The 22285-nt window shown below is 53.5% G+C and overlaps 1 protein-coding gene across 1 annotated transcript in view; it reads right to left on the reverse strand.

Annotated features, from left to right (window-relative positions):
• The window catches only part of LOC119955912 (fibulin-1-like), a 51975-nt gene that overhangs the window by 23713 nt on the left and 5977 nt on the right, over nt 1-22285 (reverse strand). Inside the window, exons 2-6 of the mRNA XM_038782570.1 lie at nt 18718-18832; nt 14817-14946; nt 12920-13106; nt 10665-10751; nt 9592-9693 (exon numbers count right to left, since the gene is read on the reverse strand). Of these exons, the coding sequence (XP_038638498.1) occupies nt 9592-9693; nt 10665-10751; nt 12920-13106; nt 14817-14946; nt 18718-18832 (621 nt within the window). The remainder of the gene's footprint in view (nt 1-9591; nt 9694-10664; nt 10752-12919; nt 13107-14816; nt 14947-18717; nt 18833-22285) is intronic.

The following is a 22285-nucleotide window of genomic DNA, read 5'->3' on the forward strand; positions in this document are numbered from 1 at the left end:
TCACAGCATCAGCGACACGGTCGCAAAGTTCAACACGAATCAACTCGTGGTAGAAGAAGCCAACGAAGATGAAATGGGTTTCAAAGAATACTACTCAGACATGGAGGAGTTATTTGGATATGCTGATCACAGCATCAGCGACACCGTTGCAAAGCTCAACACGAATCTACTCATGGTGGATGAATCCAACACCATGGTGCCATGGCAGCTCGTCGATACATTGGATGACAGCAATACCCAAGACGAAGACGACGCCACACAGAGAGCACAGGAAGACTCCACGGAGCGAGCGATGACAGGCTCCACAGTGCGAGTGATGAAAGACGCCAACAGGGATGCAAGCAAACACTCCCGGGCGGACACCAAGCATGAACAAGACCATGAAGGTAAACCCGCTGTACCTGAGCAACCGCAAGCAGACTATGAAAGTCTACCAAGCTCACAGGAACAAGAAGAAAGAGCGGACTATGAAAGTCCAACACGCTCACAGGAACAAGAAGAAAGAGCGGACTATGAAAGTCCAACACGCTCACAGGAACAAGAAGAAGACAATGCACCTCTGCCCACTGCATGCGAAGACAGTGACAAGGTGATCACACTCGACGTACAGGATCACAGTGAGACTGACAGTTCTCAGCTTGTCTGTACCGAAGCACAGAGCGAAAACAGTGACAAGGTGCTCGCACTCGACGTACAGGATCACAGTGAGACTGACAGTTCTCAGCTTGTCTGTACAGAAGCACAGAGTCGGGCCACCCAACAGTCCAGAGAGACGATGCCGAAAGAAAACATGCAGATTTTGACTCCAGAAGAGGAGCACCTGGAGCCCAGAGAGACAATGCCAAAAGAAAACATGCAGATTTTGACTCCAGAAGAGGAGCACCTGGAGTCCACAGAGACAATGCCGAAAGAAACCATGCAGATTCTGACTCCAGAAGAGGAGCACCTGGAGTCCAGAGACATCAAACAGAAAGAAAACATGCAGATTTTGACTCCAGAAGAGGAGCACCTGGAGTCCAGTGAGATAACATCAACAGAAATCATGAAGATTTTAACTCCAGAAGCGGAGCACCAAGAGTCTAGAGAAACCACGTCAACTGAAATCATGCAGATTTGGACTCCAGAAGAGGAGCGCCGAGAGTCCACAGACACCGCGTCAAATGTAATCGAGAAGACTTTGACTCCGGAAGACGAGCACCAAGAAAGCAAAGATGCGGAATCCAATTCTCCACAACTGATTGATGTCACCTGCACCTGCACATCAGATCATTCGCACCACTCGCGAGACGGAATGCTCAATGACTCAAATTATCCACTCGGGACACTCATAGAGTATAACAAGAAAAACAAAAGTCAAAAGAAACACAGCAAGAACAAAAACAACATGAAGCGCGACAAGACCAACAACAATAGCAAGAAGCACAGCAGAAACGAGAACGACAACAGCAAGAAGAAAAGCAACATGAAGCGCGACAAGACCAACAACAATAGCAAGAAGCACAGCAGAAACGAGAACGACAACAGCAAGAAGAAAAGCAACATGAAGCGCGACAAGACAAACAACAATAGCAAGAAGCACAGCAGAAACGAGAACGACAACAGCAAGAATAAAAGCAACATGAAGCGCAACAAGACAAACAACAACGTCAGGCACAAAGATAGCGACAACGACAGAGGCAGAAACAACAAGAATGGCAACAAACACAACAAAGTCAGGAACAAAGATAGCGACAACAACAGAGACAGAAACAACAAGAATGGCAACAAACACAGCAAAGTCAGGAGCAAAGATAGCGACAACAACAAAGACGGAAACGACAAAAACAGCGACAAGTACGGCAACGGAAACAACAAAAACAGGAACGACAGAAACAACAGCAATGAAACAACGACTTGTACACAATGGCAAAGCACACCAGCATCCAAGGCGGATGAGACAATAAATCAACACCACAAGCACAGAAAAAAGTCCATGCCAGTCAACATCAGTGATGTGACCATGCAAACACCTCGGGATGACGCATTGGGTACTTAAGATAACAAGGAACACCAACAACATTCACAGCGGACTTGCAATATCAATATCACCACGTCATCAACAACAAAAAGAAAAAAAAAAAGCTCTGAACAAATTCATCAAGTTTGGACTCATAAATGTGTTTATTAAGTTTGGACATATAAATACATTGGCTTTGTTAACTAAGGCAATAGCATCATCACTTGTATAGATACGCATATCATAAGTTACTGTTTTGTATAATTTTCCTTAATGATGTACAGAAACTATGTAATGAGAAAGAGGGGGATGTGGTGATCGTAGATTGACCAGATACAAAAAAACAACAGAGCAAACACGAGCGGGAGAGCTATAAATACACTGGGACAGGATATACAATTTTCTTTAACGATGTTCAGAAAATATGTTAAGAGAAAAAGGGGGATGTGGTGATCACAAGTTAACCAGATGCAACACAACTGAGCGACCACTAGAGGGAGCACGGGAGAGCCATATAAATACATCAGGACAGGAAGTGAGGACACACTCTTCACAGCAGGGGCTGGTAAGCAGGACACACAAGACAAGCAAAGCTGGTAGTTAGCACTGGAAGGTAGTTCTAGGTCGAGCTCTGGAAACTGAACGAACCCACAATAAAGCATCTTCTCCACACTTGAGACTGCGAGCTTTATTAAGACACGAGGAACAACACAGGAGCGAGAGAGAGGGGAAGGATCGAGAGAGAGGGGAAGGAGCGAGAGAGAGGGGAAGGAGCGAGAGGGAGGGGAAGGATCGAGAGAGAGGGGAAGGATCGAGAGAGAGAGGGGAAGGAGCGAGAGAGAGGGGAAGGAGCGAGAGAGAGGGGAAGGATCGAGAGAGAGAGGGGAAGGAGCGAGAGAGAGGGGGGAAGGAGCGAGAGAGAGGGGAAGGAGCGAGAGAGAGGGGAAGGATCGAGAGAGAGAGAGGGGAAGGAGCGAGAGAGAGGGGAAGGATCGAGAGAGAGAGGGGAAGGAGCGAGAGAGAGGGGAAGGAGCGAGAGAGAGAGGGGAAGGAGCGAGAGAGAGGGGGGAAGGAGCAAGAGAGAGGGGAAGGAGCGAGAGAGAGGGGAAGGATCGAGAGAGAGAGAGGGGAAGGAGCGAGAGAGAGGGGAAGGATCGAGAGAGAGAGGGGAAGGAGCGAGGAGAGGGGAAGGATCGAGAGAGAGAGAGGGAAGGAGCGAGTGAGAGAGGGAAGGAGCGAGAGAGAGAGAGAGAAGGAGCGAGAGAGAGGGGAAGGAGCGAGAGAGAGGGGAAGGATCGAGAGAGAGAGAGGGAAGGAGCGAGAGAGAGGGGAAGGAGCGAGAGAGAGGGGAAGGAGCGAGAGAGAGGGGAAGGAGCGAGAGAGAGGGGAAGGAGCGAGAGAGAGGAAGGAGCGAGAGAGAGGGGAAGGAGCGAGAGAGAGAGAGGAAGGAGCGAGAGAGAGGGGAAGGATCGAGAGAGAGGGGAAGGAGTGAGAGAGAGGGGAAGCAGCGAGAGAGAGGGGAAGGATCGAGAGAGAGGGGAAGGATCGAGAGAGAGAGGGGAAGGAGCGAGAGAGAGGGCAAGGAGCGAGAGAGAGGGGAAGGATCGAGAGAGAGAGGGGAAGGAGCGAGAGAGAGGAAGGAGCGAGAGAGAGAGGAAGGAGCAAGAGAGAGAGGAAGGAGCGAGAGAGAGGGGAAGGAGCGAGAGAGAGGGGAAGGATCGAGAGAGATAGAGGGAAGGAGCGAGAGAGAGGGGAAGGATCGAGAGAGAGGGGATGGATCGAGAGAGAGAAAGGGGAAGGAGCGAGAGAGAGGGGATGGATCGAGTGAGAGGGGAAGGATCGAGAGAGAGAGAGGGAAGGAGCGAGAGAGAGGGGAAGGAGCGAGAGAGAGGGGAAGGAGCGAGAGAGAGGGGAAGGATCGAGAGAGAGAGGAAGGAGCGAGAGAGAGGGGAAGGAGCGAGAGAGAGAGGAAGGAGCGAGAGAGAGAGGAAGGAGCAAGAGAGAGAGGAAGGAGCGAGAGAGAGGGGAAGGAGCGAGAGAGAGGGGAAGGATCGAGAGAGATAGAGGGAAGGAGCGAGAGAGAGAGGAAGGATCGAGGGAGAGGGCAAGGAGCGAGAGAGAGGGGAAGGAGCGAGAGAGAGGGGAAGGAGCGAGAGAGAGGGGAAGGAGCGAGAGAGAGGGGAAGGAGCGAGAGAGAGGGAAGGAGCGAGAGAGAGGGATGGGTCGAGAGAGAGAGGAACGAGCGAGAGAGAGAGGGGAAGGAGCGAGAGAGAGGGGCAGGATCGAGAGGGGAAGGATCGAGAGAGAGAGAGAGAGGGAAGGAGCGAGAGAGAGAAAGGAGGAGAGAGATAGATGAAGAGAGAGAGAGAGAGACGGAGAAGGCAGGAGGGATGGAGCAAGAAAAAAGAGGAGGAGTAAGAGAGAGGGAGAAAGAATGAGTGAGAAAGAGAGAAATAGATGGGTACACAGAATAGGAGCGAGAGAGAAAGAGACAAAGACACACACGGAGAGAAAGAGAGAAGGAGCAAGAGTGAGGCAGACAGATAGATAGAGGCAGAGAGAGAGTCAGATAGAGAGAAAAAGAAGCAGACAGAAAAAGGGAGACAGTACAGTCAGACATGGTAAGACAAAGAGATAGAGACAGTGCGAGAGACCAGGAAAGAGCGAGACAGCGACACATAGACAGACAGAGTTAGAGTGATAGAGAGAATGAAGATAAAGGGAGGGACAGAGCCAGAAACCAATAAAAGCAGAAAAGGAAACACAGAGTGATTCGGGGAAGACCAAGAGAAAAAATCATTGAGGGAGAGAGTGAGCGACAGAATGACAGATGCAAAAGGAAGTGGGTGAAAGTGGAGGATGGAAAGAAAAAGGAGATGGGAGAGTCAAAAACAGGAGGAATAAAGGGATGCACACAGGAGTAAGAGGGACAAAGACACAGGCAGAACAGAGAGAGACACACACCGGTGGGAGGAAGAGGGACATGCAGGTAGGAGGAAGGGAGGGGGACACAGGCAGAAGAGAGAGGGACACAGGCAGAAGAGAGGGGGACACAGCGGAAAAGAGGCATAGGCAAAAGACACACAGTGGAAAAGAGTGAGAGACACAAGCGGAAAGGAGAGAGACAAGTGGAAAAGAGAAACACACAGGCGGATAAGAGAGAGACTCACAGGCAGAAGAGCGGGATACACAGGCAGAAGAGAGGGATACAGGCAGAAGAGAGGGATGCACAGGCAGAAGAGAGGGATACACAGGCAGAAGAGAGGGATGCACAGGCAGAAGAGAGTGATGCACAGGCAGAAAAGAGAGACACACAGGCAGAAGAGAGGGATACACAGGTAGAAAAGAGGGATGCACAGGCAGGGGAGAGGGATACACAGGCAGAAGAGAGGGATACAGGCAGAATTGAGGGATGCACAGGCAGAAAACAGAGACACACAGGCAGAAGAGGGTCGCATAGGCAGAATAGAGGGTTATAGGCAGAAGAGTGGGATACACAGGCAGAAGAGAGGGATGCACAGGCAGAAGAGAGGGATACAGGCAGAAGAGAGGGATACACAGGCAGAAGAGAGGGATGCACAGGCAGAAGAGAGGGATACACAGGCAGAAGAGAGGGATACACAGGCAGAAGAGAGGGATACAGGCAGAAGAGAGGGATACAGGCAGAAGAGAGGGATACACAGGCAGAAGAGAGGGATACAGGCAGAAGAGAGGGATACACAGGCAGAAGAGAGGGATGCACAGGCAGGAGAGAGGGATGCACAGGCAGAAGAGAGGGATACACAGGCAGAAGAGAGGGATGCACAGGCAGAAAAGAGAGACACACAGGCAGAAGAGGGTCGCACAGGCAGAATAGAGGGTTATAGGCAGAAGAGTGGGATACACAGGCAGAAGAGAGGAATGCACAGGCAGAAGAGAGGGATGCACAGGCAGAAGAGAGGGATACAGGCAGAAGAGAGGGATACACAGGCAGAAGAGAGGGATGCACAGGCAGAAGAGAGGGATACAGGCAGAAGAGAGGGATACACAGGCAGAAGAGAGGGATACACAGGCAGAAGAGAGGGATACACAGGCAGAAGAGAGGGATACAGGCAGAAGAGAGGGATACAGGCAGAAGAGAGGGATGCACAGGCAGAAGAGAGGGATACACAGGCAGAAGAGAGGGATACACAGGCAGAAGAGAGGGATACAGGCAGAAGAGAGGGATACAGGCAGAAGAGAGGGATACACAGGCAGAAGAGAGGGATACAGGCAGAAGAGAGGGATACACAGGCAGAAGAGAGGGATGCACAGGCAGGAGAGAGGGATGCACAGGCAGAAGAGAGGGATACACAGGCAGAAGAGAGGGATGCACAGGCAGAAAAGAGAGACACACAGGCAGAAGAGGGTCGCACAGGCAGAATAGAGGGTTATAGGCAGAAGAGTGGGATACACAGGCAGAAGAGAGGAATGCACAGGCAGAAGAGAGGGATGCACAGGCAGAAGAGAGGGATACAGGCAGAAGAGAGGGATACACAGGCAGAAGAGAGGGATGCACAGGCAGAAGAGAGGGATACAGGCAGAAGAGAGGGATACACAGGCAGAAGAGAGGGATACACAGGCAGAAGAGAGGGATACACAGGCAGAAGAGAGGGATGCACAGGCAGAAGAGAGGGATACAGGCAGAAGAGAGGGATACACAGGCAGAAGAGAGGGATACACAGGCAGAAGAGAGGGATACACAGGCAGAAGAGAGGGATACACAGGCAGCACAAAGGGGCACACAAATGGAAGAGAGAGAGTTCCACAGGTGGAAGAGATAAACACCAGCGAAAGAGCGATGGAGCCATAGGTAGAGGAAGAGAGGGAGAGACAGATGGAAGAGAGAGACGCACGTGTAGGAGTAAAAGGCAGAGAGATGCACATAGGCAGAAGAGAGAGAGACACAGGTTGAAGGGAGTATGTGTGACACAGGCAGAAGAGAGACAGACAGACAGGCAGAATAGTGATGGAAGAGAGAGATACAGGTGGAAAAGAGAGAGAGACAGATGTAAGGTAGAGAAAGACACAAGTGGAAGAGAGAGGGACACACACAGGTGGACGAGAGAGATACACAAGCAGGAGAGAGAGACTCAGGCAGAAAGGAGAAAGCCAGACAAGGATTGGAGAGGAACAAGGGCAGGAGAGAGGGACACAGGTGGAAGAGAGTGACACAGGGAGAAGAGAGGGACACAGGGAGAAAAGAGGGACACAGGGAGAAGAGAGGGACACAGACGGAAGAGAGGGACACAGGCGGAAGAGAGGGACACAGGGAGAAGAGAGGGACACAGGGAGAAGAGAGGGACACAGGGAGAAGAGAGGGACACAGGCGGAAGAGAGGGACACAAGCGGAAGAGAGGCACACAGGGAGGAGAGGGACACAGGGAGAAGAGAGGCACACAGGCGGAAGAGATGAACGCACAGGCAGAAGAGAGGGAGAGAGAGAGACACAGATGGAAGAGAGAGAGGCACAGGCAGAAGTGAGAGAGTGATAAAACACAGACAGAAGAGAAAAAGAAACACAAGGAGAGAGAGACACGCAGGCAGAAGAGAGAGAGAGACATAGAATGAGGGCAAGAAATGCAGGCGGAACAGAGAGAGACAGGCGGAAGAGAGAAAGGGAGACAGAGAATGGAGGACAGTGAGACACACAATGGGAGAGAGAAAAACACAGACATAAATGAGAGAGACCGAAAGAAGTGAGAGAGAGACACACACACACACAGCCAGAAGTGAGAGAGCAACACACACAGGCGGAAGAGAGAGACATACAAGCGGAAGAGCAAAAGATATGCACAAGCAGTGAGATAGAGAGGCACAGGCAGGGTGAGAGAAAAGAGAGGGACAAACAGGAGAGCGAGACAAAGGCACAAGTTATAGAGAGACAGGCGGATGAGAGAGTGAGAAACACAAAAGGGGCGGAGGAGAGGGTCAGACACAGGCAGAAGAAAGGAAGAGAGAAACGTGCAGAAGAAAGACAGAGGAGAGTGAAACACACACACGGAGGTGGAGGGAAGGGAGAGATGGAGAGTGGATGAGGGATGGGAATAGAGAGGATGCAAATGCAGAGAACGGGGGGCCTCAGGCAAGGTGGGTTCAAGTGAGAGCGATAGAGGAGTCAGAATGAAGGTGGATTGATAGTGAAAGAGAGGCAGGTGGAGGAGGAGATGTACGATGACACATTGTGCAAGAAAGGGTGGCAGTGAGGAGAGAGGGACGGAGTCAGCAACAGGCCTCAAAGGGATACAGGGTGTAAGAAATGTTGTTGCAAAAATCAATACTGAAATTATAAACGATACGACACATGGAATATACAGAAAGCACAGAGAGTAGATGAGAAAATAAATCATACTGTGCAGGGAGGAGTATCGCTGAAGAGCGAGTTGTGTTGGCGAAGCTTTGTGCCTCCCACTCATCAGAACAGAATTTCAGACTTTCACAACTACTCATAGTGCAGGAGAATAGGGTATGATAGGCTGGCAAGGTCGTGGTGGGCCAATGGATGTGGCTTGACGCCAGCGTAAATGAAGCGACGTTTGCTCGCACACGGTGAGCCGCACTCTGCAAACAAAAGGAACACGCCCAAGCCTTGCACCTTTGTTAAATGGCAGGGGAACTTGGGGAACCAACGGCTTCCCATCTCCTCCACCAAGGCCTATCAGAATTGGATGGCAGATCGACACTTTTCTCCTGCAGTGTAAATGTGTCGGAAATCTAATATTCCTGCCTTTGCCCTCAAGAGGGCAAAAAGCTTCAGCAAGGAGCAGGTTAATCCTTCGTGGGATAACAGGGGCGCAATTCTCCCCCACCCGGCGGGGCGGGGGGTCCCGGCGTAGCGGAGTGGCGCCAACCACTCCGGCATTGGGCCTCCCCAAAGGTGCAGAATTCTCCGCACCTTTAGGGGATAGGCCCGCGCCGGAGTGGCTCCCGCTCCGCCGACTGGCGCCAAAACCGGCGCCAACGGCCTTTGGCGCTACGTCGCCCGGCGTCGGGGCTGGCCGAAAGGCCGTCGCCGGTCCGCGCATGCGCCGGAGCGTCAGCGGCCGCTGACGTCACCACCGGCGCATGCGCGGTAGGAGGGGTCTCTTCCGCCTCCGCCATGGTGGAGGCCGTGGCGGCGGCGGAAGAAAAAGGGTGCCCCCATGGCACTGGCCCGCCCGCCGATCGGTGGGCCTTGATCACGGGCCAGGCCACCGTGGGGGCAGCCTCCGGGGTCCAAACGGCCCGTGCCCCCCCCCCCCCCAGGACCCCGGGGGCCCGCTCGCGCCGCCAATCCCGCCGGCACCAGAGGTGGTTTAAACCACATGGGTGGGATTGGCCTGTCAGCGGCGGGACTTCGGCCCATCGCGGGCCGGAGAATCGCCGCCGGGGGGAATGCCGATCGGCGGGGCGCGATTCCCTCTCCCGCCGATTCCCGGGTGGCGGAGAATTCCGGCCACGGCGGGGTCAGGATTTAAGCCAGCCCAGGCCGATTCTCCGATCCTGCGGGGGGTCGGAGAATTCCGCCCCTGGCCTCTGTCCACACAACAGGCAGTGTATTTAACCTGAACTCTAAAGGTCCTTCCTTCAGTAATTACCTCCACAGAAGCCACCATTGTCCACCAGCTGATATCCCGGGAAACAGGAACATACCATGGAGGGTCCTTCACGCCGGCACAGTTGCGAGCAGGGATTATCAGCTGAGTCGGGACACATAATGAGCAGAGAGATAAAGGTGATGGATGATATTTAATACAACCTCCCCCAACCTAATAGACTGTCAAAACTGCTGTCCACAAGGTGCCCGGGCCACTTCACTACTCAATATATCCCAGTTTTCACTCTTGCTGCACTGACGGAGGGTCAGTGCTGAGGGAGCGCCGCACTATCAGAGGGTCAGTGCTGAGGGAGCTCCGCACTGTCGGGGGTTCAGTGCTGAGGGAGTGCCGAGGGAGCGCCGCACTGTGAGAGGGTCAGTGCTGAGGGAGCGCCGCACTGTCGGGGGTTCAGTGCTGAGGGAGTGCCGAGGGAGCGCCGCACTGTGAGAGGATCAGTGCTGAGGGAGCACCGCACTGTCGGAGGGTCAGTGGTGAAGGAGCGCCGCACTGTGGGAGGGTCAGTGGTGAGGGAGCGGCGCACTGTAGGAGGGTCAGTGGTGAGGGAGCGCCGCACTGTCGGAGGGTCAGTGCTGAGGGAGCGCCGCACTGTCGGAGAGTCAGTGCTGAGGGAGCGCTGCACTGTCGGAGGGTCAGTGGTGAGGGAGCGGCGCACCTTCAGAGGGTCAGTGCTGAGGGAGCGCCGCACTGTCGGAGGGTCAGTGCTGAGGGAGCGCCGCACTGTCGGAGGGTCAGTGCTGAGGCTGCGCTGCACTGTCGGAGGGTCAGTGCTGAGGGAGTGCCGCACTGTCGGAGGGTCAGTGGTGAGGGAGCCGCACTGTCGGAGTGTCAGTGGTGAGGGAGCACCGCACTGTCGGAGGGTCAGTGGTGAGGGAGCGGCGCACTGTAGGAGGGTCAGTGCTGAGGGAGCGGTGCACTGTGGGAAAAGTCCCTCTGAGGTGATTCACCATGTATATGGGCGGGGGTGCCCCAGGGGGTGGAGAGGGGGGTAGGGAGACAGGGGGCGGGGGAGATAGAGAGGGTGGGGAGACCTCACCCTTGAAGCACCCGCCTACCTGGGCAGTGGTCGACCTCCTTTTCCTCCTCTGCTGGCCAAGGGACCTGACTCGGGTTCCCCCGTCCATCCTCCCATTCTTGCCCTCCTGCCGGTGTCACAGAAAGAGACATTCAATTCCTCGCCGTGGACTCTGAGGCCTCTGGGTGTAACGGTAGTGGGGGCGGGGATGGTTTGTCACACCAAGAACGGGACCCCCCCCCTTCTAGTCACCTCCCCCCCTCCCTCCCCCACTACCACCTTCCCCGGCCCCCCTCCCCGCCCACCCTGCAGTGGAGCAGCCCCTATCGGGTAGCCCACGGGTAGCACGGTAGCATTGTGGATAGCACAAATGCTTCACAGCTCCAGGGTCCCAGGTTCGATTCCCGGCTGGGTCACTGTCTGTGTGGAGTCTGCACATCCTCCCCGTGTGTGCGTGGGTTTCCTCCGGGTGCTCCGGTTTCCTCCCACAGTCCAAAGATGTGCAGGTTAGGTGGATTGGCCGTGATAAATTGCCCTTAGTGTTGAGTGGGGTTACTGGGTTATGGGGATAGGGTGGAGGTGTTGACCTCGGGTAGGGTGCTCTTTCCAAGAGCCGGTGCAGACTCGATGGGCCGAGTGGCCTCCTTCTGCACTGTAAAAAATCTGTGATCTATCGGTTGGCGGTGACAACTGTGTCGGCGATGGCTACCCAGGTTGAACAGCACCCACCCAGGTCATTCCATCACCAGCTGTGATTTTCAGCTGCTGCCGTTCGAACTTGCCACAGAGCCGGCTATCGCCATTCCAGCCGGCACATCTATTCTGGTTCTTTGACAGATTCACCTCATTAATCTCCACTATACCCGGCAATTGCTGGCCAGCGATGCCCCACACCCCAAATACAAATGAAGCAAACATAACGTACTGCAGAAATAATACAGAACTCTCGACTCCCCTCCGACTTCAGACCCGTCTACTTGTGATCAGCCCCTCTGGCGATGCTCTTTATTCCAAATCGACCCTTTCACCGCTACTTGCACACATCCTAATGGAAGGCTGGGGACAAGGGATTGCCGCCCTGTGGTCAACCCAAGGCCACCCAAGCTTTTCCCAGCCCTGCACTGCCTTTGACCCATTCGTGCCCCCTGGTTACCTGACTCCTCAGACCCCGTCTTCTACCCTCCCAGCCCCGGCTAACCTGGACCTTACCAGGGCTCCATTCTGATGAAGGTAGGAATTTTACATATCTTGTATTATTGGTCTTTGGTGCTGTAAGTGTTAAAATCCTGGGTTAGTGTGTGTGTGTGACTGCAGTGGTCATGTTTTTATAAATCCTGGTTTGAAAAGTAGACCTTCCGGAGACAGACATACAATTAAAGCATCATAAAAGTTTGGGCTAACGGTCAATTATTTAGATTAACAGGGTTCCCTGTGGAGCAGATAATTAGAGACATTGTGTTCAGTTTAGCGGATTGATGTAGTTAATGGGAGGATCCAGGCTCTGAAGCAATCAGGGGTTGAGGTGTTCAGGGTTAGTTTTAGGTTGGAAGGGGAGCTGAGGAGGTTTCTGAACAAATACATCCAGAGATTCGGCATTATTCCGCCAGGGGGGTCAAGTCTATTTCCTTCAAACAGTCTCAAAAGATCTCTCTTTTTCAAAGTGGAGTATCCAGACATCTCAGTACAGCAAGTATTCCTGAGTCTGCGAACTGTATTCGAAAGTGGATTGAGAGCGGTGATGGTTCTGTTGTTTGAGTGGGAATAAAGATTTTTTTAAAATAAATTTCGAGTACCCAATTATTTGTTTTTCCAATTAAGGGGCAATTTAGCGTGGCCAAAACAACTAACCTGCACACCTTTGGGTTGTGGGGGTGAAACCCACGCAGACACGGGTAGAATGTGCAAACTCCACACAGGCCGGGATTCGAACCCGGGTCCTCAGCACCGCAGTCCCAGTGCTAACCACTGCGCCACATGCCACCGAGTGGGAATAAAGATAGCAGTTGAGGATTATTTTATTGATCAGCATTGTTTAAGGGATGATTGTAAGTTATTTTCTGATCATGGTAACGATGCTTTAATCCTGTGTAAGAAAGTTTGTTTTAATGAACCGTATCCCTATGTCTTTGTGAAATCACCCCTGGAATGAGAAATACTTTCCTCGCAGTTCGACAAAATTCAAATCAAATGATGGGGTTTCTGTGAGGGTCTGGTCTGGGATTGTAATGTCAAGCAGTGCAACCTCCTCCGTCCCTCCCTCCCTCCCCGCCTACCCACACCAGGCCCCTGACTCACCGGTTGAAGCCGTCCCTTGTGGACGCCTGGGCTCACGGCGGTTGCCGGGCGGCTGATGGTGGCGGTCCGCCTCCGCGCAGCAGACGGTGAAGACCTGCCCGCAGCCGGGTCCGAGGGCCGGGATCTGCTCGCAGGCCAGGCCCTGGCGTCGGGCTCGGTTTCCCAGGGAGCAGCACTCACAGCAGCGCTGCAAGCGAAGAACAGTGGGGAAGAACGGGGGAGGAGGAAAAACAGCGAATCACCGCGCACGCGCACACGCACACGTGTGACAACACAAGGAGACGCGGGTCGAGAGAGCAGCCCGTTACTCCCACGCTCGCTCCAGTGCTCCCAGGCCTCTGGGCCTCAGAACATTGTGGCCCATCCCCCACCCCTATCGCAGCTCGGCCAATGGGAGAGGCTGATGCCCCTCCCCCCCGCCCCAAAGCCCTCCTCCTCCTCCCTACACATTCCCCACATGGGGCGAGGGCCAGGGGAGGAGAGATGAGGGGGGGGGGGGGGGTCACAGCCGCGGTAAGAAGTCGGCCATTTTGTTTCACTTTCTTTGAAATTCCTGACCCGTGTGGACACCCCCCCCCCCGCTCCTCCTCCCTCCCACCCCGCAATGGAGTAGCCCCTCTTGGTTGGTGGTGACAAGACTGTTCTTATTGTCGGCATGTTCTCCAGCGACAACCATTGGCCGCGATTTACCGGCCTCATCGCCCCCAACTCGGTGCCGCGACCACGTCATCGAATCTTGGGCGAGGCCCACACACACGAGAATATTGGTCCGCACAAACATGGAGAAAGCGTACCGGCAGCTGGGGCGGGGGGGGGGGGGTTCCCAGGCCAGTGGAGACCCCTGGGTGACTGGGCGGCACTGCCCGGCTGGTAGGGGCACTGACAGGGTGCCCGAGTGTCAGTGTCGGCCTGCCATGGTAGGGGCCTGGCGTGGGTCCATGCCCATGAAAGAGGGGATTAATTTGGGGGGGGGGGGTTGAAAATGATGTGGGGGGTGGTGAAGGGAGGGTATGAAGGGGTCTCATAAAGGTTGGAGGGGGTTAAGGTTGGCTGTCCTGAAAGCGGGCACCCAAAAGGGGTGGGGAGTCTTGAAAAGGGGTGGATCCTCAGCGGCCCTCACCTGGGGGGGGGGGGGAGGGGGGGTAAAGCCCACGGGCTCCCAGCCCTGGGCCGGGCCGGAGAATCCCCGCGAATGGGCCACCCCACCCCGCCCGGATGGGCCGAGCAGCCGTAAGAAAAGAGCCGAGTCCCGCTGGCGCCATCTAACCCGCTCTGGGCCGGCAGGACCTTGGTGTGTAAGGGTTGGGTGGCAGCCTGCTTGGGGGGTGGGGGGGGTGGTATCTGACCCGGGGGGGGGGGGGGGGGGGGGTGCGACCCCGGGGGGGCCTCTGATGCGGCCTGGCCTGCTATCGGGACCCACCGATCAGCGGGCCAACCTCTGTGGCTGGGGGCGTCCTTTCCTACGCGCCGGCCCCTGTAGCCCTGCGCCATGTTGCGTTGGGGCCGGATCATGGAAGGAGGCCACCGCGCATTCGCGGATCCCGCGGCGCACAGCTGGCGCCAAGATCGGCAGCTGGAGTGGTGCGTTTACGACGGCGTGGACTCTCTGCCACGGGATTGGAGAATCCCGCCGCACGCGTGCGCGGGGGTGACACGGTCCGTGGATGGGGCTGTGGGGGAATCTCGAGTATGGGGCACCCTTTCGAAATGTGGGCCAGCTCTGCGGAGCCAGCCGCCCCAGCGAGTTCAGCTCCCCAGTGAGGGCTGGACCGGCGAGGAACTCCACATGGCCCCAAAACATTACTAAAGTGTGGGTGAACTGGCGTGGATCTCACCCAAAATGCCAGGGGGAAACACCCCACCAACCTCACCCAGTCCTTCATTCCCCCCCCCTCACCTTAAACACATCCGATCCACAGGTATCGCCATCCTCCGGCGTACAGGAACTGTCGCGATTCGCAGCATCCACTCCGGTCTGACATCGGAACTCCTCCAACACCGACAGACAGCACTGTTCCCGCACAGAGCTGGGGGCAAGATCGGAGAGCTAGCCGACTGTCCCGGGACAGAGAGGAGAGATACTGACACTAACACTCTCACACTCACTGTCACACACACACCCAGATACATTCTCACACACACACCCAGATACACTCTCACACTCACTGTCACACACACACCCAGATACACACTCACACTCACTCTCACACACACACCCAGATACACACTCACACTCACTCTCACACACACACCCAGATACACTCTCACACTCACTGTCACACACACACCCAGATACACTCTCACACTCACTCTCACACTCACACACACACACCCAGATACACTCTCACACTCACTCTCACACACACACCCAGATACACTCTCACACTCACTGTCACACACACACCCAGATACATTCTCACACACACACCCAGATACACTCTCACACTCACTGTCACGCACACTCTCACACTCACTGTCACGCACTCTCTCACACTCACTCTCACACACACACCCAGATACACTCTCACACTCACTGTCTCACACACACTCACACACTCACACTCACATACTCTCACACTCACTCTCAAACTCACTCACACACACACCCAAATGCACTCTCACACTCACTGTCGCGCACACATTCTCACACTCACTCTCACACTCACTCTCACACACACTCTCACTGTCACACACACACTCACATACTCTCACACTCACTCTCACACTCACTCTCACACACTCACCCAGATACACTCTCACATTCACTGTCGCGCACACATTCTCACACTCACACTCACTCTCACACACACACTCTCACTGTCACACACACACTCATACTCTCACACTCACTCTCACACTCACTCTCACATACACACCCAGATACACTCTCACACTCACTCTCACACACACACCCAGATACATTCTCACACTCACTGTCATGCACACACTCTCACATTCACTCTCACACACACACCCAGATACACTCTCACACTCACTCTCACACACACACCCAGATACACTCTCACACTCACTGTCACGCACACTCACACTCACTCTCACACACACACCCAGATACACTCTCACACTCACTGTCACGCACACACTCTCACATTCACTCTCACACACACACCCAGATACACTCTCACACTCACTCTCACACACACACCCAGATACACTCTCACACTCACTGTCACGCACACTCACACTCACTCTCACACACACACCCAGATACACTCTCACACTCACTGTCTCACACACACTCACTCTCACACACACACACTCACACTCACTGTCACACACACAGTCACATACTCTCACACTTACTCTCACACTTACTCTCACACACACACCCAGATACACTCTCACACTCACTGCCGTGCACACATTCTCACACTCACTCTCACACTCACTCTCACACACACACTCTCACTGTCACACACACACTCACATACTCTCACACTCACTCTCACACTCACTCTCACACACACACCCAGATACACTCTCACACTCACTGTCACGCACACTCTCACACTCACTCTCACACACACACCCAGATACACTCTCACACTCACTGTCTCACACACACCCACTCTCACACTCACTGTCACACACACAGTCACATACTCTCACACACTCTCACACTCACTCTCACCACACACCCAGATACACTCTCACACTCACTGTCGCGCACACGTTCTCACACTCACTCTCACACTCACTCTCACACACACACTCTCACTGTTACACACACTCACATACTCTCACACTCACTCTCACACTCACTCTCACACACTCACCCAGAGACACTCTCACACTCACTGTCGCGCACACATTCTCACACTCACACTCACTCTCACACACACACACACACACTCACTGTCACACACACACTCACATACTCTCACACTCACTCTCACACACACACCCAGATACACTCTCACACTCACTCTCACACACACACCCAGATACATTCTCACACTCACTGTCACGCACACACTCTCACATTCACGCTCACACACACACCCAGATACACTCTCACACTCCCTGTCACGCACACACTCTCACATTCACTCTCACACACACCCAGATACACTCTCACACTCACTGTCGCGCACACACTCTCACACTCACTCTCACACTCACACACACACCCAGATACACTCTCACACTCACTGTCACGCACACTCTCACACTCACTCTCACACACACACCCAGATACACTCTCACACTCACTGTCTCACACACACCCACTCTCACACTCACTGTCACACACACAGTCACATACTCTCACACACTCTCACACTCACTCTCACCACACACCCAGATACACTCTCACACTCACTGTCGCGCACACATTCTCACACTCACTCTCACACTCACTCTCACACACACTCTCACTGTTACACACACTCACATACTCTCACACTCACTCTCACACTCACTCTCACACACTCACCCAGATACACTCTCACACTCACTGTCGCGCACACATTCTCACACTCACACTCACTCTCACACACACACACACACACTCACTGTCACACACACACTCACATACTCTCACGCTCACTCTCACACACACACCCAGATACACTCTCACACTCACTCTCACACACACACCCAGATACATTCTCACACTCACTGTCACGCACACACTCTCACATTCACTCTCACACACACACCCAGATACACTCTCACACTCCCTGTCACGCACACACTCTCACATTCACTCTCACACACACCCAGATACACTCTCACACTCACTGTCGTGCACACACTCTCACACTCACTCTCACACTCACACACACACCCAGATATACTCTCACACTCACTGTCGTGCACACATTCTCACACTCACTCTCACACTCACTCTCACACACACTCTCACTGTCACACACACACTCACATACTCTCACACTCACTCTCACACACTCACCCAGATACACTCTCACACTCACTGTCGCGCACACATTCTCACACTCACACTCACCCTCACACACACACTCTCACACACTCTCTCTCTCACACTCACATACTCTCACACACACTCTCTCTCACACACTCACACACTCTCACACGCACTCTCACGCACACTCTCTCAGACACACTCTCACATGCACTCTCTCACACACACTCTCTCACACACACTCTCTCACGCACACTCTCACACACACTCTCACACACACACACTCCGTCACACTTACACTCTCTCTCACACACGCACTCTCTCAACACACACAAACTCTCACACACAGGCACACATACACTCTCACAAAAACGCACGCACTCTCACAAACACGAACATACACACACACTCTCACACTCATACACACACACACACACTCACACGCAGATACACACTCTCTCTCACACACGCACTTACAAAAACACACATGCTCTCTCATACACACACCTGCATTTTCTCACACACACACTCTCTCAAACACACACTCTCACACACACTCTCTCAAACACACACACTCTCTCTCACACACACTCACCCACACACTCTCACACACGCTCTCTCTCTCACACACACACACTCTCACACACACCCTCTCTCACACACACTCTCACAAATACACACTCTCTCGCACACAGGCACACACAAACACTCTCTCACCAACTTCTCATACAAACACTCACGCACACACGCACTGTCTCTCACACCGACACACACAAACTCTCTGACACACACACTCCCTCACACACACAAACACACACACAAGTGCGAGAGAGAGAGTGTGTGTGTGTGTGAGAGAGAGAGTGAGTATTCAATAAAGGGAAAGTTTAAAAACCTGCAAAGCTCTTGCTCCGCTTCGTGCGATGAATCTCGGAGACATTTCCCATCCTCGGCCGCCCAGCGACGTCCAGTGGAGCAGCACATAGCCAGGGATTCCGCGGACACGGCTGCTGGACATAAACAGCCCAGGTCAACACAACGATAATGCAAATAGCAGAGGGAGTAAGAAAAGACAACAGAGAGTGAGCGGTCGATCGAGAGTGAGCAGAGAGTGAGCAGAGAGTGGGCGGTGAGAGAACAGAGAGTGAGCAGAGAGTGGGCAGCGAGTGAGCATTGAGTGTGCAGAGAGTGAGCAGAGAGTGCGAAGAGTGTGAGCAGAGAGTCAGCGGTTAATAGAGAGTCAGCAGAGAGTGAGCAGAGAGTGAGCGGTCAACAGAGAGAGCAGAGAGTGAGTGGTCAATCTAGAGTGAGCAGAGAGTGAGCAGTCAATCGAGAGTGAGCAGAGAGTGAACAGAGTGAGCGGTCAATCGCGAGTGAGTAGAGAGTGAGCAGAGTGTGAGCAGAGAGGAAGCAGAGTGTGAACAGAGAGTGAGCAGAGTGTGAGCAGTGTGAGCAGAGAGTGAGCAAAGAGTGAGCAGAGTGTGAGCAGAGAGTGAGCAAAGAGTGAGCAAAGAGTGAGCAGAGAGTGAGAAAAGAGTGAGCAGAGAGTGAGTGGGCAATCGCGAGTGAGCAGAGAGTGAGCAGAGAGTGAGGAGAGAGTGAGGAGAGAGTGAGCAGAGTGTGAGCAGTGTGAGCAAAGAGTGAGCAGAGAGTGAGCAGAGAGTGAGCGGTCAACAGAGAGAGAGCAGAGTGTGAGCAGAGTGTGGGCAGAGAGTGAGCAAAGAGTGAGCAGAGTGTGGACAGAGAGTGAGCAGAGAGTGAGCAGAGTGTGGACAGAGAGTGAGCAGAGAGTGAGCAGAAAGTGAGCGGTCAATAGAGAGTGAGCAGAGAGTGAACAGAGAGTGAGCAGTGTGAGCAGAGAGTGAGCAGAGTGAGAGCAGAGAGTGAGCAAAGAGTCAGCAGAGTGAGCAGAGTGAGCAAAGTGTGAGCAGAGAGTGAGCAGAGTGTGAGCAGAGTGTGAGCAGAGAGTGCGCAGAGAGTGAGCAGAGAGTGAGCAGACAGTGATCCGAGTGTGAGCAGAGAGTGAGCAGAGAGTGAGCAGGGTGTGAGCAGAGAGTGAGCAGAGAGTGAGCAGAGTGTGAGCAGAGAGTGAGCAGAGAGTGAGCAGTCAATAGAGAGTGAGCAGAGAGTGAGCAGAGAGTGAGAGGTCAATAGAGTGTGAGCAGAGTGTGAGCAGAGTGTGAGCAAAGTGAGCAGAGAGTGAGCAGAGTGAGCAGAGAGTGAGTGGACAATAGAGAGTGCACAGAGTGTGAGCAGGGAGTGAGCAGAGAGTGAGCAGAGAGCAAGCAGAGTGTGAGCAGAGTGAGCAGAGAGTGAGTGGTCAATAGAGAGTGAGCAGAGAGTGAAGAGAAAGTGAGCACAGTGTGAGCAGAGTGTGAGCAAAGTGAGCAGAGTGTGAGCAGAGTGTGAGCAGAGAGTGAGCAGAGAGTGAGCAGAGAGTGAGCGGTCAACAGAGAGTGAGCATGGGCAGCATGGTGGCACAGTGGTTAGCATAGCTGCCTACGGCGCTGAGGACCTGGGTTCGAATCCCGGCCCTGGATCACTGTCTGTGAGGAGTTTGCACATTCCCCCGTGTCTGCATGGGTTTCGCCCCCACAACCCAAAGATGTGCAGGGTAGGTGGATTGGCCACGTTAAATTGCCCCTTAATTGGAAAAAATAATTGGGTACTCTGAATTTTTTAAAAAAAACAGAGAGTGAGCAGAGAGTGAGCAGAGAGTGAGCGGTCAATAGAGAGTGAGCAGAGTGTGAGCTGTGTGTGAACAGAGAGTGAGCAGAGTGAGCGGTCAATAGAGAGTGAGCAGAGAGCGAGCAAAGGGTGAGCAGAGAGTGAGCAGAGAGTGAGCGGAGAGTGAGCAGAGTGTGAACAGAGAGCGAGCAGAGTGTGAACAAGAGAGTGAGCAGAGTGTGAACAGAGAGTGAGCAGAGAGTGAGCGGTCAACAGAGAGTGAGCAGAGAGTGAGCACAGTGTGAGCAGATTGTGAGCAGAGAGTGAGCAGAGAGTGAGCAGAGAGTGAGCACAGGGTGAGCAGAGAGTGAGCAGAGAGTAAGTGGTCAATAGAGTGTGAGCAGAGAGAGAGCATAGAGTGAGCGGTCAATAGAGAGTGGGCAGAGAGTGAGCAGAGAGTGAGCAGAGTGTGAGCAGGGAATGAGCAGAGAGTAAGTGGTCAATAGAGAGTGAGCATCGAGTGAGTAGAGTGTGAGCAGAGAGTGAGCGGTCAATCGAGATTGAGCAGAGTGTGAGCAGAGTGTGAGCAGAGAGTGAGCAGAGAGTGAGCAGAGAGTGAGCGAGCAGAGAGTGAGCAGAGTGTGAGCGGTCAATAGAGAAGGAGCAGAGAGTGTGCGATCAATAGAGAGTGGGCAGAGTGTGAGCAGAGAGTGAGCGGTCAATAGAGAGTGAGCAGTGTGAGCAGACAGTGAGCAGCGAGTGAGCAGAGTGTGAGCGGTCAATTGAGAGTGATCAGAGAGTGAGTGGTCAATAGAGAGTGAACAGAGAGTGAGCGGTCAATCGAGAGTGATCAGAAAGTGAGCAGAGTGTGAGCCGAGAGTGAGCCGAGAGTGAGCAGAGAGTGAGCAGAGAGTGACTGGTCAATCGAGAGTGAGTAGAGAGTGAGCGGTCAAACGAGAGTGATCAGAGAGTGAGCAGAGTGTGAGCAGAGAGTGAGCGGTCAATAGCGAGTGAGCAGAGAGTGTGCAGATAGTGAGCGGTCAATAGAGAGTGAGCAGAGAGTGAGCAGTCAATCGATAGTGAGCAGAGAGTGAGCGGTCAATCAAGAGTGAGCAGAGAGTGAGCAGAGAGTGAGCGGTCAATAGAGAGTGAGCAGAGAGTGAGGAGAGAGTGAGCGGTCAATCGAGAGTGAGCAGAGAGTGAGCAAAGAGTGAGTAGAGAGTGAGGAGAGTGTGAGCAGAGAGTGAGCAGAGAGTGGGCGGTCAATAGAGAGTGAGCAGAAAGTGAGCAGAGAGTGAACGGTCAATAGAGAGCGATTAGAAAGTGCGTGGTGAATTGAGAGTGAGCGGTCAATAGAGAGTGAGCAGAGAGTGAGTAGAGAGTGAGGAGAGTGTGAGCAGAGTGTGAGCAGAGAGTGAGCAGAGAGTGAGCGGTCAATAGAGAGCGATTAGAAAGTGCGTGGTGAATTGAGAGTGAGCGGTCAATAGAGAGTGAGCAGAGAGTGAGCGGTTAATAGAGACTGAGGAGAGTGAGCAGAGAGTGAGCGGTCAATAGAGAGGAGTCGAGAGTGAGCGGTGGAGATAGAGTGAGCGGTCAATAGGGAGAGAGAGCATTGTGGAGACAGCATCATTAATGACATTTAAGGCTGAGATTTGGACTGATTTTCTTGGCCTCCCAGGGGATCGAGGAAAATGGGAAGTTGCCGGGAAAATGGAGTTCAAGACCAAGGCTACATTCGTGGCTGGAGGGGGAACACCGAGTGCCCTATGGCACCATCGAGCCCTCAATACCCCATG

This window comes from Scyliorhinus canicula, chromosome 21 (assembly GCF_902713615.1).
Source record: "Scyliorhinus canicula chromosome 21, sScyCan1.1, whole genome shotgun sequence".
Lineage (NCBI taxonomy): Eukaryota > Metazoa > Chordata > Chondrichthyes > Carcharhiniformes > Scyliorhinidae > Scyliorhinus > Scyliorhinus canicula.